The sequence below is a fragment of the Bos javanicus genome, chromosome 7 (assembly GCF_032452875.1).
Source record: "Bos javanicus breed banteng chromosome 7, ARS-OSU_banteng_1.0, whole genome shotgun sequence".
Taxonomy (NCBI): Eukaryota; Metazoa; Chordata; class Mammalia; order Artiodactyla; family Bovidae; genus Bos; species Bos javanicus.
This window is the reverse complement of record NC_083874.1, coordinates 22,595,060-22,611,328: the sequence shown is the minus strand read 5'-3', so window position 1 is coordinate 22,611,328 and position 16,269 is coordinate 22,595,060. Positions and strand designations below refer to the sequence as shown.

General features: G+C 39.1%; 1 protein-coding gene across 8 annotated transcripts in view; it reads right to left on the bottom strand.

Annotated features, from left to right (window-relative positions):
• The window catches only part of RAPGEF6 (Rap guanine nucleotide exchange factor 6), a 233,180-nt gene that overhangs the window by 96,044 nt on the left and 120,867 nt on the right, over window positions 1-16,269 (bottom strand). For all 8 annotated transcript variants that reach the window (XM_061422863.1, XM_061422864.1, XM_061422865.1 and 5 more), the window contains one exon: window positions 7,459-7,590. In XM_061422863.1, coding sequence (XP_061278847.1) covers window positions 7,459-7,590 — 132 coding nt within the window. The remainder of the gene's footprint in view (window positions 1-7,458; window positions 7,591-16,269) is intronic.

The following is a 16,269-nucleotide window of genomic DNA, read 5'->3' as shown; positions in this document are numbered from 1 at the left end:
GTCCATCGAGTCAGTGATGCCATCCAGCCATCTCATCCTCTGTCATCCCCTTCTCCTCCTGCCTTCAATATTTCCCAGCATCAGGGTCTTTTCCAATGAGTCAACTCTTCGCATGAGGTGGCCAAAGTACTGGAGTTTCAGCTTTAGCATCATTCCTTCCAAAGAAATCCCAGGGCTCATCTCCTTCAGAATGGACTGGTTGGTTCTCCTTGCAGTCCAGGGACTCTCAAGAGCCTTCTCCAACACCACAGTTCAAAAGCATCAATTCTTCGGCGCTCAGCCTTCTTCACAGTCCAACTCTCACATCCATACATGACCACAGGAAAAACCATAGCCTTGACTAGATGAACCTTTGTTGGCAAAGTAATGTCTCTGCTTTTGAATATGCTATCTAGCTTGGTCATAACTTTCTTTCCAAGGAGTAAGCGTCTTTTAATTTCATGGCTGCAGTCAACATCTGCAGTGATTTTGGAGCCCAGAAAAATAAAGTCTGACACTGTTTCCTCATCTATTTCCCATGAAGTTGTGGGACCGGATGCCATGATCTTCGTTTTCTGAATGTTGAACTTTAAGCCAACTTTTTCCCTCTCCACTTTCACTTTCATCAAGAGGCTTTTGAGTTCCTCTTCACTTTCTGCCATAAGGGTGGTGTCATCTGTATATCTGAGGTTATTGATATTTCCCCCGGCAATCTTGATTCCAGCTTGTGTTTCTTTCAGTCCAGAGTTTCTCAGGGTGTACTCTGCATATAAGTTATATAAAAAGGGTGATAATATACAGACTTGACGTACTCCTTTTCTTATTAGGAACCAGTCTGTTGTTCCATGTCCAGTTCTAACTTTTGCTTCCTGACCTGCATACAGATTTCTCAAGAGGCAGGTCAGGTGGTCTGGTATTTCCATCTCTTGAAGAATTTTCCACAGTTTATTGTGATCCACACAGTCAAAGGCTTTGGCATAGTCAGTAAAGCAGAAATAGATGTTTTTCTGGAACTCTTTTGATTTTTCCATGATCCAGTAGATGTTGGCAATTTTGTCTCTGGTTCCTCTGCCTTTTCTAAAACCAGCTTGAACATCAGGAAGTTCACGGCTCACGTATTGCTGAAGCCTGGCTTGGAGAATTTTGAGCATTACTAGCATGTGAGATAAGTGCAATCCCTGACTAAACAAAGAGAAGCCAACTCTTTAAGGTAAAGATAGGTATGACGACCACCAAGACTGGAAGTCACTATATGATGTTGCTGAAGATGCAGTTCCTAGGAATGCAGTTTCTTTAATAATTAAATAAGATTTTTTAAAAATGTAGTATCCACAGTGTCCAGGATACAATATAAAATTATTAGACAGATGAAGACACTAGAAAATGTGACCATAACCTGGAGAAAAACCAATATAAAAATATCCAGGAATGATGAAACTAGGAGACATGAATTTTTGATATTTAAGTAAATTCAGGGATTTAAGGTCTGGCCTTTGAACTATTTTAATCCCAGCAGCTGGGATACAGCAGATCCTCAGAAAGATTATGATAAATAGATTAAGCTCAGGGGGAAAAAAGTATATTGGCCAAAGGACTAAAAAATATTACATGTTTTGTGTTTTTCTTTTCTCATAGTATGAATGTGTCTCTGTGTACACGTATAAATATAATTTGGTGAGGTAGACAGTCTGAGATGGTTTTATGTTGACTTGGCCTTCTCCAAATAAACCACCAGAGGATATTCTTTTTCTGTCTCCATCTACATAAACGTGAAGCTACTATGAGGAGAATAAATTAGTATGAGAAGTTACACAAATTATAGAAGCCACATTTTCAAATTTAGAGCAAAGATTAAGCAGAACCTGAGATTTTCAGTGCTTATCTCTACTGAATTCCCACTTTCAATATTTCATTCAACCTTTTTCATGGATCATGTACTCCTTAAGTTTCCTCTTAGTTTTTCTAGTCATGGCAACATGAAATTAATCCTTCACAGTAATGCATTCTAGGCTGGCCCAGTCCAGTATCTCTACAACAGGGCCGGTAAGGAGGCAAGGTCTCCTTTGTCCTGGATTGTCAATCAGTTAGTAGTAATCCTATACATTTTCCCTGGAAACAATATTGATTTCTATTTTCAAATATAATGCAACTAAAAACATTTCTAGATTGCTTAACTGCCAAAGCTGTGCTTAACTCAGCATGAGATATAAAAGGAAGAAACTTCACACTAACAATAAATTATGATGATATTGATCAAGCTTACAGGTAACTACACTAAAAAGCTACACCAGAAAGTTTCATATAGTCAAAGCTATGTTTTTTCCAGTAGTCATGGACAGATGTGAAAGTTGGACCATAAAGGCTGAGTGCCAAAGAAATGATAGTAGTCCCCTGGACTGCAAGGAGAGTAAACCAGTCAATCCTAAAGGAAATCAACCCTGAATATCCACTGGAAGGACTGATGCTGAAGTTCCAATACTCCAACCACCTGAGCTAAAGAGCTAACTCATTGGAAAAGACCCTGATGCTGGAAAAGAACTGAAGGCAGGAGGAGAAGGGGATGACAGAGGATGAGATGGTTGTATGGCATCACCAACTCAATGGACATGAGACTGAGCAAACCCCAGGAGATGGTGATGGACGCCAGGGAAGCTTGGTATGCTGCAGTCCCTGGGGTTGCGAATAATCAGACTCAACTTAGCAAATGAACAACATCAACAACAGCAGCACAACATAAAAAAGCAGAGTGAAAAAAGTGATAAGACCCACAGAAAAACTGCTGTGGGTTCCAACATGTGAGAGGCAATACAAAAATGTCATCTAGGTGGAGCTGCAGGAAGAACAAAATTACGAAAGTAGGAGTAGGTAAAGACAAACTCATTCGGGGAATAGCATATGTATTTGTCATGGACTAGAATCTCAGTTCAGTTGCTCAGTCGTGTCTGACTCTTTGCGACCCCATGAATCGCAGCACACCAGGCCTCCCTGTCAATCACCAACTCCCGGAGTTCACTCAGACTCATGTCCATTGAGTCAGTGATGCCATCCAGCCATCTCAACCTCTGTCGTCCCCTTCTCCTCCTGCCCCCAATCCCTCCCAGCATCAGAGTCTTTTCCAATGAGTCAACCCTTCGCATGAGGTAGCCAAAGTATTGGAGTTTCAGCTTCAGCATCAGTCCCTCCAATGAACACCGCGGACTGATCTCCTTTAGGATGGACTGGCTGGATCTCCTTGCAGTCCAAGGGACGCTCAAGAGTCCTCCAATACCACAGTTCAAAAGCATCAATTCTTCGGCACTCAGCTTTCTTCACAGTCCAACTCTCACATGACCACTGGAAAAACCATAGCCTGACTAGACGGTCCTTTGTTGGCAAAGTAATGTCTCTGCTTTTTAATATGCTATCTTGGTTGGTCATAACTTTCCTTCCAAGGAGTAAGCGTCTTTTAATTTTATGGCTGCAATCACTATCTGCAGTGATTTTGGAGCCCCCCAAAATAAAGTCTGACACTGTTTCCCCATCTATTTACACATTAGGTCATAGAAAATGGTGTAAATGATATTCCTGTTAAGCACTGTTCTTAGGATGTATCTCTTCTCTTTTCCCCATTCCTCCAAATTAAAAATACAGTTGACTCTTGAAACAAGATTGGTATTAGTAGCACCAACCCCCTCCACCCCAATGTGAAAATCTACGTATAACTTTATACTCCATCCTCTGTATCTGTGATTCAGTACATGTAGCATCTATTTACTGAAAGAAAAAAAATCCATTTATAAGTGGACATGTGCAGTTCAAACCTATTTTGTGCAAGGGGTAAATGTACCTGCACATTTTGTAAGGCTCTGCTTAGACTGTTACAAGCCATGACTGATAGAGGAACTCACTTTTAAAATCTCTCAAATGCTGAAATTTGGATAACCAGGAACACTACTTCACATGATGCTGGCCAAGCATATCATGCAAAATTCTGGGCTAGATATCACAAGCTGGAATCAAGATTGCCGGGAAAAATATCAACCACCTCAGATATGCAGATGACACCATTATAATGGCAGAAAGTGAAAAGGAGCTAAAGAGCCTCTTGATGAGAATGAAAGAGGAGAGTGAAAACGCTGTCTTAAAACTCCACTTTCAAAAACTAATATGGCATCCAGTCCCATCATATCACAGCAAATAGATGGGGAAACAATGGAAACAGTGGCAGACTTTCTTTTCTTGGGCTCCCAAATCACTGCAGATGATTGACTGTAGCCACGAAATTAAAAGATGCTTGCTCTTTGGAAAGAAAGCTATGACAAACCTAAACAGCACATTAAAGCAAAAATACCACTTTGTTAACAAAGGTCCATCTAGTCAAAGCTATGGTTTTTCCAGAAGCCATGTCTGGATATGAGGATTAGATCAAAAAGAAGGCTAAGAAGGGTAAACACCAAAGAACTGATGCTTTCAAACTGTGGTGATGGAGAAGACTCTTGAGAGTCCCTTGGACTGCAAGGAGATCAAACCAGTCAATCCTAAAGGAAAGCAACCCTGAATATTCACTGAAAGAATTGATGCTAAAGCTCCAATTCTTTGGCCACCTGATGCGAAGAGCTGACTTGCTGGAAAAGACCCTGATGCTGGGAAAGACTGAAGGCAAAAGGGGAAGAGGGTGGCAGTGGATGAGATGGTTAGATAGCATCACCAACTCAATGAACATGAATCTGAAAAACTCCAGCAGGGAGTGAAGGACAGGGAAGCCTGGTGTGCTGCAGTCCATGGGGTTGCAAAGAGTTGGACATGACTTAGTGACTGAAAAGCAACTATAATCCCTCTAATCTTCTTCTACAATTTTATTCAACTTTTATTTTTAACTATATACTCTATGCCCTCCTTAAAAATTTTTAAATGTAGAAATAATAAAGTCCATTGAGAAAAATACAAGAAAAGCTGAAGAAACATACTAAAAACTACCCACAAACCTACCATCAGCAGAAAACAGGTACCATTTGGTAACACATCTCTTGAATTCATATTTACATTCCATGTATATAAGACAAATATGTATATACTTAAGATTCTGATTTCTTTTCCTTCTGTTTTTATTTTTGTACATTTGTTTAGTTTTAACCTTTACACTGTTTCTATCCTTTGGCTACTATTCTGTGCTTACCTTCTTTGGCTACACTTCAAAGAGTTTATCTTACATTTTTGCATATCTTATTTTAGTAATGTAATAGTTTTCTTCTTTAAAATTTCTGAATTTCTGGTTTAGTTCTTGACTTTCATTATTTTGGCTCATCTGTTTACTCTCCCTAAATTATTAAAACTTCTTTTATCTTATTGGTTACTTTCTATGTTTCCAGTACCATCTTTTACCTATGTTTTCATTTATGTGACCTTCTAGAAAATGTTAAACTAAAAGGGCAGAATACAGATTGATGGCTGCCAGGGCTGAGGGAGCAGGAGAAGGAACTGACTAAAAAGGAGAATACAAAATACTTTTTCAGGTGATAGAAATATTGTATGTCTTCTTGTAGGCTATACTACAGAGGGTAAATTTTGTTATTTGTAAATTACATCGCGGCATCAATCATATATACAAACACACTGACGCAAGAAGTAGAAGTGATATGACTTAATGGTGAATTATGATGATCAGGGGATGAGGCCAACGCTAACTTTCAGGTTTCTGGGGACATGAAATGGTATCTTCTTCATTGTGTAACAAAGGGACTTCTTTGCTGTGCAGGAGAGCTGGCAAAGGTATCTGTCCACATTTTATGCTATGTTAAAATGAATCACTTTAAAGGCAGAATGAACTGTGGCAAGTACTACTGAGGAAGGAAACCATACAAAAGGTTGAAGCAGGGCAGCCATACTCATGGTCAGGGTCCTACAGGAGAAGACTCCAACCACACCAGCAGACAGGCTCTACCCCAGCCTCAGGTGGGCCATTCTGTAGGTGAACATCCTATAGATGCTAAAGTAAGCACAATTCTTCAGAGGCTCCTCCAAAATCTTGCCAAAGATAGAGAATCCCATTGTGTACAGCCCATCTTTTATTAATAGTTCAGGGTAAAGAACTGGCCTTTCCAAGTGACCTTGAACTTCAATTTGGTGCACTATCCTTTTGTTCCTTTTCTCATAACCATCGAGGGCTCTACTCCTTGCTCCAAAAAGGGGATCACATCTGGTCAGAGACGGATATACTAGTGAGATCAGGTATCATCAACACTACATCTTTGCTTTATGGCCTCTTTTTGCAAGGTCCAGACATTCTCATTAATCTTGAGAAAAATCTACAACCACATCCCTTAACTTCATTAACCCAGGGTCAATCTTCCTTAGGGTTCCTTCTCTAGGAAAAACAGAGTCCAGAGAAGCACAACTCTACTCTGACTTTCAGGTATGCAACAATTCTAACTTAATCCACAGGATACGTCTTTTGGGGAGAAGGTGGGAAACGCACGAAGTCCAACAACTCCATGAACACAGTAAGTGGCCCCTGAACCACCACACAGTCTTTAACATAACTTAAAAAATTCCCTGTTCTATCTACAATAAAATGATGAAGAGGGAGAATTCCTTGTTGTACTAATAAAGGGCCAAACAATGGGACGTAGATGGCAAGACCACAACAATAATCTTTGTAGAGAAAAACCTCACATGAATCAAACACAGAGGCTTTTTTCCACTTTGCACCTGCCTAAAAACTTCCCTTAACAGAGCAATGTAAATTTTCAAAAAACAGCTAAATCCATGTAACTGAACAGAACCACAGTCTAAAATAAAATGTTTTCCTTAGATAGCAATGGTTGTATTTCAAAAGATCAGTACTATATGGTAACCACTAGTCACATGTGGTGCTTGAAACATGCCTTATCTGAATTGAGACATACTGTATGTCAATATTCTTTGCCTTTTGAAGACTTAGTTAGAAAAAATAAAGTACCGCATTCATAATTCTTAAAAACTGATTACATATTGAAATAATAATATCCAAATATACTATGCTAAAAATATATATTATTCAAATCAATTTTACTTGTTTCCTTTTAATTTTAAAATGTGGCTACTACCAAATTTAACAGTCTTTACAATACAAAGTCAACTCTAATTTTCTTCATGACTTTACTTATGGAGACTTAAATAATCAACTATCATAAAAATCAGTCTTTTTATAAGTTCAGTTGTCTCAAGAACCATTTTCCAATGAAAGCAAATATATATTAATACAGATTCACCTGGGTAGAAGAAATTAAGAACACTAAATTCACATACTGTTGGACCATATTTAATCACTCTCAAAAGACAAATCACCTCTTTCATTAGGCTTGTAAATCTGAAAGGTAAATAAAGCACATTTTCTCAAAGACTTTATGTCTGAATTTCATAACCTAATTAAAAGATACATGAACACCTAAGCCATAAGCACAAGGTATTTGGCAGAATTAAAAAAACATAAGCATAGCATACAAACTCCCAAAGTATTACCTGATAGATATCAGATAAACTGCTGCTTCCAGAGTCACTGGCGATGCTACAGCCAGACTGACTAGAAGACACGTGAGTCACCTGTGGATGAGGGTTGTCTGCAATGTGCATCTTGGTAAGATCGGCTGGAAGCTGAAGAAGAAGAAAAATAGTCTAAGATAATCTAAATATCAAACATTAGCATTAAAGAGTTCTTGACACACTGTGTAACTTTTGCAACAAAATTATATGTACATTTCTCTTCAATCTAATTTCTAATGTAAATTCTCCATTCTTAGAAAAATCTCAAAAAATGGTAAGAACCAAATTAGTATTCTATTAAGCAAGCCTACAGTGGAAGCTCACTGATCAGTTTTCAAAAGAGATTACCATAAGTAAGGATATTAAAGAGGGAAAAACTGCCCTTTCCTTTATCTCAAATAAAAATAATTGGCTGTTGCTACTTAGAGTACAGGAATACTATCCCCTCCCCACCCATAAACACACACACCCCTAATACAAAACGGTTGGAATACCAGAATAAAACAGCAATATCTTGGATTAAAGTACAGCATCTAGCATCAAGACTTCAGAAAAGCAAGCATTCAATATTCCAAAATTTTAGTAAGCCTTTTTTTCATTTAATATTGTATTAGCTTATAGTTGGACCCTAAAAAATTTTGTTAGTAATCATAATGATGTAATGAATGTCTGTGCTAGGTATATGGCTACAGAGATACAGAAATCAATGCTTCCTCCATCTCATCTTTCATATGATTATGCTTTTATCAGGGATGAAAGTTGTACAATATAATTCACACCATAAGACTTTAAAAAATTTTACAAAATAAATGCTAAATTTATTTTGAGTTGAGACAAGATACAAACCACTGAGCTCCAAAGCAGTGAGAGTTTTACATTGCGATTTGATGACATATTTTCCAAATAATTTCTCTGCAACTTGCTATTCAGGACCATTGAGAGAAATCTACATTTCAGAGCAAGGTTTCTCACTGCTTTATTATACAAAAATGTTAAGGAAACACGTGAATGATAGTGGAAGCTAAATATACTCTAAAGAAGAAAATGTCCAAACCTGTGGTCAAATACTAAAAATTACACACAGAAAAACTGCATCACTAACATCCCCTGCTGGGACAGGTGATACAGATGAATCCTGTAATGCTTTGGATTTGGACCCCAGGCAGTATTTGTTGCTGTTGTTTAGTCACTAAGTTGTGTCCAACTCTTTCGTGACCCATGGACTGTAGCTGGCCAGGATTCATTGTCCATGGGATTTCCCAGAATATTGGGGTGGGTTGTCATTTCCTTCTCCAGGGGGTCTTCCAGAACCAGGGATCAAACCTGAGTCTCCTGCTCTGGCAGGCAGATTCTCTACCACTGCACCACTCGGAAAGTATGTTATACCCTATCTGGAATCAAGATTGCTAGGAGAAATATCATCAATCTCAGATATGCAGATGACATAACCCTTATGGCAGAAAGCGAAGAGGAATTAAAGAGCCTCCTGATGAGGGTTAAAAAGGAGAATGAAAAAGTTGGCTTAAAACTAAACATTCAAAAAACTACAATTATGGCATCTGGTTCCATCACTTCATGGCAAATGGATGGGGGAAAAAATGGAAAGAGTAACTTTTTTTATTGGGCGTTATTTTCTTGGGCTCCCTGCTGTTCATGACTACAATCACAAAATTAAAAGACATTTGTTTGCTCCTTGGAAGAAAAGCTATGACAAACACAGACAGCATATTAAAAAGTAGACATCTCTTTGCTGACAAAGGTCCATACTCAAAGCTATGGTTTTCCCAGTAGTCATGTATGGATATGAGAGTTGTTGGAACACAAAGAAGGCTGCATGCCAAAGAAGTGATGCTTTCAAACTCTAGTGCTGGAGACTTCTTTAGAGTCTCTTGAACTGCAAGGAGATCAAACCAGTCAACCTCAAAGGAAATCAACCCTGAATATTCATTAGAAGGACTGATGCTGAAACTGAAGCTCCAATCCTTTGGCCACCTGATGTGAAGAGCCAACTCACTGGAAAAGGAGTTGGCTGAAAAAAATTTCCCCAATGCTGGGAAAGACCGAGGGCAAGAGAAGGGGGCAGCAAAGAATGAGATGGTTAGATAGCACCACCAATTCAATGAACATGAGTCTGAGCAAGTTACAGGAGATACTGAAGGATAGGGAAGCCTGGTGTACTTTAGTCCATGGGGTCGCAAAGAGTTGGACATGACTTAGTGACCATACAGCAACAACAAAATAAGTGTGATCCAAAAGTAAACTGATGCTCAATTTAAAATCATCGCAATCCCTGATTTTGGATTAAAGTTACATAGGATTAATAGTGCTTCCAGTTAGCTACTGAAAGCAAACACAAAACTTCACCGTAGGGAAAAAATCATCCTGGGCATCAAGATAACAGGACTGCCTGGTGGCTCAGCTCCTCCAATGCAGGAGGAACTGGTTTCATCCCTGGGTTGGGAGATCCCCTAGAGAAGGAAAAGGCAACCCACTCCAGTATTGTCTAGAAAATCCTATGGACAGAGGAGCCTGGTGGGTTATAGACCATGGAGTTGCAAAAGAGTAGGACACAACTTAACAACTAAACAACAGGCCTCAGATTACTTAAAAAAAAAAAAAATTTGACGCATAATATCCATTGCGCAAATAAAACCAGGCACATTAGGAGACAAGATGGCATTCATGCAAACTAAGGGAAGTAATAAAATCTAGAAACCCGTGAAGAAAAAGCTTTCAGATAATGGAGTTATCAGATACAGATTCTAAAACAACTTTATTTAATAACATATGCCAGGGGTAGACGGTAAAAGCATCTGCTTGCAATGCGGGAGACCCGGGTTCGATCCATGGGTCAGGAAGATGCCCTGGAGATGGAAATGGCAAACCCAGGCAGTTTTCCAGTACTCTTGCCTGGGAAATTCCATGGATGGAGGAGCCTCATAGGCTACTGTTCTTGGGGGTCGCAAAGAGTAGGACATGACTGAGCGACTTCACTTTCACCTTCACCAGGGGTTGGCAAACATTGTCTTTAGAGGACTTAAGAGTATACATTTTAGGTTTTTGTAGGCTACACATCTCTGTGGCATTACTTCTTCTGACTTTTATTTTTTTAAAAAGAACTCAGCAAAATAAAATTCCAATTTACCGTTGGACAACATTGTTTCATACACACATCAAACAGGCCAAAAAAATAGAAAGCAACTTCAGAGACCGAAAAAAAAAAAAAAACCCTTTTATCTTTGGCCTTTCTAGCCATCTCAAACTAACTACTTATTGTACAGCTAAGTACATACACAAAATGCTCAGAATAAGATTGTTTTGTTGTTGCTGTTTTTGCCTTTTTTCACAAGATTTTTTTCTCCTCTAAGATCATAATGAACATGATCGCACCACAAGTGAAGTCAGAGGTAGGACAGAGACTGCTCCTAAGGCTGGTTTGGTCATCGGGGTCATTAAAACTGACTCACTCCTAACAACATGTACAAAAACATAAAATGTAAATAAAAACACAAATTTTCCTTTAAAAAGTACTTTAAGAAGAAAAGCAGGGCCTTGGAAATTGGGTTATTTTTTCCTTCCCTGCTGCAAATTCATGTCATGGCTTTGGCTGGGTGGCAGAGAATGTGTGTCCCCTGCAGGTGGCGCTGGCGTGGCGGGAGGGCAGGCCAGCAGGACGCTACTGGAAGATGACCATGTTTAGACTGAGACGGGAAGTGGAGGGTGAACAGGTAGGTCATGGTGGCCTTTTTGTTTCTTTAAACTTTTTTTTTTGATGTGGACCATTTTAAATGTTTTTTCTTTTTTTAATTGAATTTTTTACAACCTCACTTCTGTTGTTTATGTTCCAGGTTTCTACCCTGAGGCATGTGGGATCTTAGGCCCCCAACCAGGGATTGAACCCATACCCCCTGCGTTGGAATGGGGAGTCTTAACCACTGGACCACGAGGGAAGTCCCATGGGTAAGTTTAACTTTTCCTTTATTTTTTGCTGTCTAGTCATCCTCATCGGTCTTGGTGTCAACACCATCCTCCTCCTCATCTTCAGCTGCCCCTTTGACCGTAGCTGCTTCAGCCTCCTCACCTTCATCTCCTCCCCTTCCTCACCATCACCTTCCTCCTCCTGCTCTCCCCTCCACATCTTCTTCCTCTTTTTCATTTACCTCTTTGTCAACTTCCTGCTCCCCACTTTGCTCATTAGCAGGTGCCTCTCCCCCATTCTCTGCCTCCTCCACAACTCCCCTCTTTTCCTTTGAAAAGGTGTTACGTTGAAACTGCTATCCACAGCCACGGCTGACATGATGGGGCAGGCCAGTGATCCTGTGCAGCGGTTTAAGAGGAAAGAAAGCGAGAGTCCGAGGAGGCTCTCCAGAAAGCTGCTGGAGGCCAAGGCAGAGGTGGCTGAAGCACATGGGAAATCAGATGAGGGAACAATGCAAAGATGGCTTTTCAAAGCAGCCAGTGGGGCAACAAATTTATTTTAAACAATCTTTTTTTTTTTTTAAACTTAGCTATGCCATGCAGCATGTGGGATCTTAGTTCCCTGACCAGGAATTGGACTTGTGACCCCTGAATTGGAAGAGAGGAGTCTTAATCACTGGACCACCAAGAAAGTTTCATAAACCACCTTTAGGAACGTAAAAACTGGGCTTCCCTGATGGTCAGTGTTCAGGAGTCTGCCTGCTCGTGCAGCAGACATAGGTACAATCCCTGGTCGGGGAAGATTCCCACATGCTGAGAGGCAGTTAAGCCCATGGGCCACGACTACTGAGCCCATGCACAGTAACTGCTGAGCCTGTCTGCTCCAACTACTGGGCCAGTGTGCCTAGAACCCATGCTCCGCAATCTGAGAAGCCACCGTACTGCAACAAAGAGCAGACCCCATTAAGAGCAACTACAGAAATCCGGTACATGGCAGTGAAGAACTAGCAGAGCCATTAATTAATTAATTTAGATGGGCACTGTCCTTTAAAAACATAAAACTAAATAAAAATGTAAAAGTCATTCTTAGTTCAAAAGTAATTAACAGCTCACTGGCAATATCTGGCCCAGTTTAGCAATCGGGACATACATAAAGAAACATAGGTCTAAGAACTTTAGCAAAGAAAAACTAACAAAGAATGAAATGAAAGTTCTAGAATTCAGAAATACAATTATGTAAATTTTAAAAGTCAACAGATAGATTCAGTAACAAATCTGACAGAGCTAAGGAAAAAAAAGAAAAGAAAAGAAAAACTGGTCTCAAAAAATGTCCAGTAAGAGACATGAAGAGTAAAAAGAATAAAGTTAGGAAAGAAGGGGCAAGAGCCACAGGAGATACAGTGAGAAAGTAGCACCAGAATAAGCAGAGTCACAGAAACAGAAGAATACTTAATGCATAGAAATGATGGCTGGGCAATCTGCAAAGTTAACAAAAGATACAAAGTCATGGATCAAGTAGCTTTAAAAATTTCCAGTAACATACATAAAAGCCAAACCATACTTATATACACCAGGGTAAAAGTGTCGGGGAGGGGGGCAGTCAGAGAAGTCTTAAAAGTAGTCTACAAAAAAAAGAGATTACTTCGACAAGAACAAAATTAAACTGACAGCTGACTACTCAACAATTTGGAAGCTAGACAATGTAGTGTTATCTTCAAGAGCTAGAATTCTACACCCAGTAAAAACAGTTCTCAAGATGAACAAGATAGTAATTTTCACAGAAACAAAAATGAAGAGAAATACTCCCACAGTATACCTACAGTGAAGAAAATGCACTAGGAGACAGAAAATGATTCTAAATGAAAACTTCTAGATGAAGGGAAGAAGGAAAACCAATGAAAATTGGAAATGTGTGGGAAAATCAACAAGAATATTGATGATATGAAACTGTAACACAAACCAAAAGAAAGTTTATGTGATTTTACTAATGTCAGATAAAGAAGACTTGGAGGCAAAAGCATTAACAGAAACAAAAGAGGACATTTCATAATGATAAAAAGTTTAACACTAAACAGATATGCACCTAGTGAGTAATATAGCCTCAAACTGTATGAGGTAAAATAATGATAACAATAAAAGGAGAACTACATGAATCTACAATTATGCCATAAAAACTTTATCACAGATCTCTCAGTAACAGAATAAATAAAAAAACAAGTAAAGATACAGAAGATATGAACATAATACAGAAACAAAGTGTATATACATAAAATGCTGCAATCAAAAACTACATATTTTCTTTCAGGATTCATACATAAACATTCATAAAAATTGACAATAAGGCAGGCCCCAACATAATTCAAAAGGTTAAAATTACAGAGAGACAATACCATGATTACAGAGCAAATAAGGCAAAATAATAAAATGATAACTAGAAAATTATTATGCACTGGGAAAAGTATAAAACAAACCTCTAAATAGCCCACTTTTGACTGTGTGAATCACAACAAACTGGAAAATTCTGAAAGAGATGGGAATACCAGACCACCTGACCTGCCTCTTGAAAAATCTGTATGCAGGTCAGGAAGCAACAGTTAGAACTGGACATGGAACAACAGACTGGTTCCAAATTGGGAAAGGAGTACGTCAAGGCTGTATACTGTCACCCTGCTTATTTAACTTCTATGCAGAGTACATCATGAGAAACGCTGGGCTGGAAGAAGCACAAGCTGGAATCAAGATTGCCGGGGGAAATATCAGTAACCTCAGATATACAGATGACACCACCCCTATGGCAGAAAGCGAAGAATAACCAAAGAACCTCTTGATGAAAGTGAAAGAGGAGAGTAAAAAAGTTGGCTTAAAGTTCAACATTCAGAAAACTAAGATCATGGCATCTGGTCCAATCACTTCATGGCAAATAGATGGGGAAATAGTGACAAACTTTATTTTTTGGGGCTCCAAACAAAATCACTGCAGATGGTGACTGCAGCCATGAAATTAAAAGGCACTTACTCCTTGGAAGAAAAGTTATGACCAACCGAGACAGCATAATAAAAAGCAGAGACATTACTTTGCGAACAAAGGTCCGTGTCTAGTCAAAGCTATGGTTTTTCCACATCTCATGGATGTGAGAGTTGGACTATGAAGAAAGCTGAGTGCCGAGGAACTGATGCTTTTGAACTGTGGTGTTGGAGAAGACTCTTGAGAGTCCCTTGGACTGCAAGGCGATCCAACCAGTCCATCCTGAAGGCAATCAACGCCAAATATTCACTGGAAGGACTGATTTTGAAGCTGAAACTCCAATACTTTGGCCACCTAATGTGAAAAACTGACTCATGTGAAAAGACCCTGATGCTGCCAAAGATTGAAGGCAGGAGGAGAAGGGGATGACAGAGGATGAGATGGTTGGAAGGGCATCACTGACTCAATGGACCTGAGTTTGAGTAAACTCTGGGAGTTGGTGATGGACAGGGAGGCCTGGTGTGCTGCAGTCCATAGGGTCGCAAAGAGTTGGACACGACTGAGTGACTGAAGTGAATACTGAAATAGCCCACAGGTAACAAAGTCACATCAGAAATCAGAAAATATTTAAACAGAATAAAAATTAAAATGCCATATATCAAAACTTGTAGGATAAGCCACAACAAGTTATTAATGATGAGACTTTTCATCAGCAACCTCAATTCACTTACCCCATCAGCCTCCAGCCTACCACGTCTGGCAAAATTTCCTATTTTTCCACACACATTTTCTATACCTGATCTTCTGAGCTCTGCTGGAGCTCACTAATCCATGAAGACTAGTGTCAAAGTTTTGTTCGGAGGTTGAGAAGGCAGCTTAGCTAATGGCTTAAATACAGACACAGATTATGAAAGTACACAGTTTTTTGAAGGGAAATGCTTATTACATGAAAAGGGAAAGAGATGTATTAAGAAGAGGCAAAGAGGCAGAACATAATAAAAAATGTCAAGCTATGTATTTTGAAATTCATTTCTATAGCCAACAGAGAACTACTGTAATTTCTGTGAAAGGCAGTGATGTAAGATCTACATGGTATGTCTCTGACAGGCTTAACTCAGCAAAATGTATTATTCTGCTGACTCAAAATACCCTATAGATCCAAGTAATTCTTTGGGCAACTGTTTCACATGCAGAGTCTCAGACATCCAGGCTGCTTTGGTTTCCTGGCTCTGCCATCTTAACATGGGGTCACTTAAGTAATCACAACAGAAGAAAAAAAAGCTGGAAAAGACTCAACACCGCCATCAATCACGGAAATAAAAATTAATACAAATAACCTTTTCCCCCATCAGAATGGCAGAAAGAAAATTTGACACTACAAAATATGGGCCAGATAACGGAGGAAAACAATATTCTTATAAATTGCCAGTGGGAGTTATGAACTGATACAGCTACTCACAGCTACTGTGCAGAGTCATTTGGGGAGCAGCCACTTTGAGGGAGCAAATGTAAGGAAATGGGCTTATTACATTTAAAATATATAAAACTTATTCCTCAACAACTCCTCTTTGGGTACCTAAAGAAGCATACATGTGTCCAAGAGGGAATGTGCCAAGACATTCATTACAATGTCTGTAAAAGTTCAAAAAAAAGACAAATATCACAGGAAGAACAGCTAAATTACTATAGCTCATTATGGAATACAAAGCAATAGTTCAAGGTATAAAATATATCTATATGTTCAAACCCGGATAGTTCTTGGTTGAAAAACCAAGATTCATAATAAATGTAGACAATATGACTAGTTTTTTAAAAAACATAATCACAGTATCATGTATTTTCTGGATATATACTTATCTAGGTTTAGGGGGAAAGATTTGTAGGAAAGTATACTAGATAACCAACAGG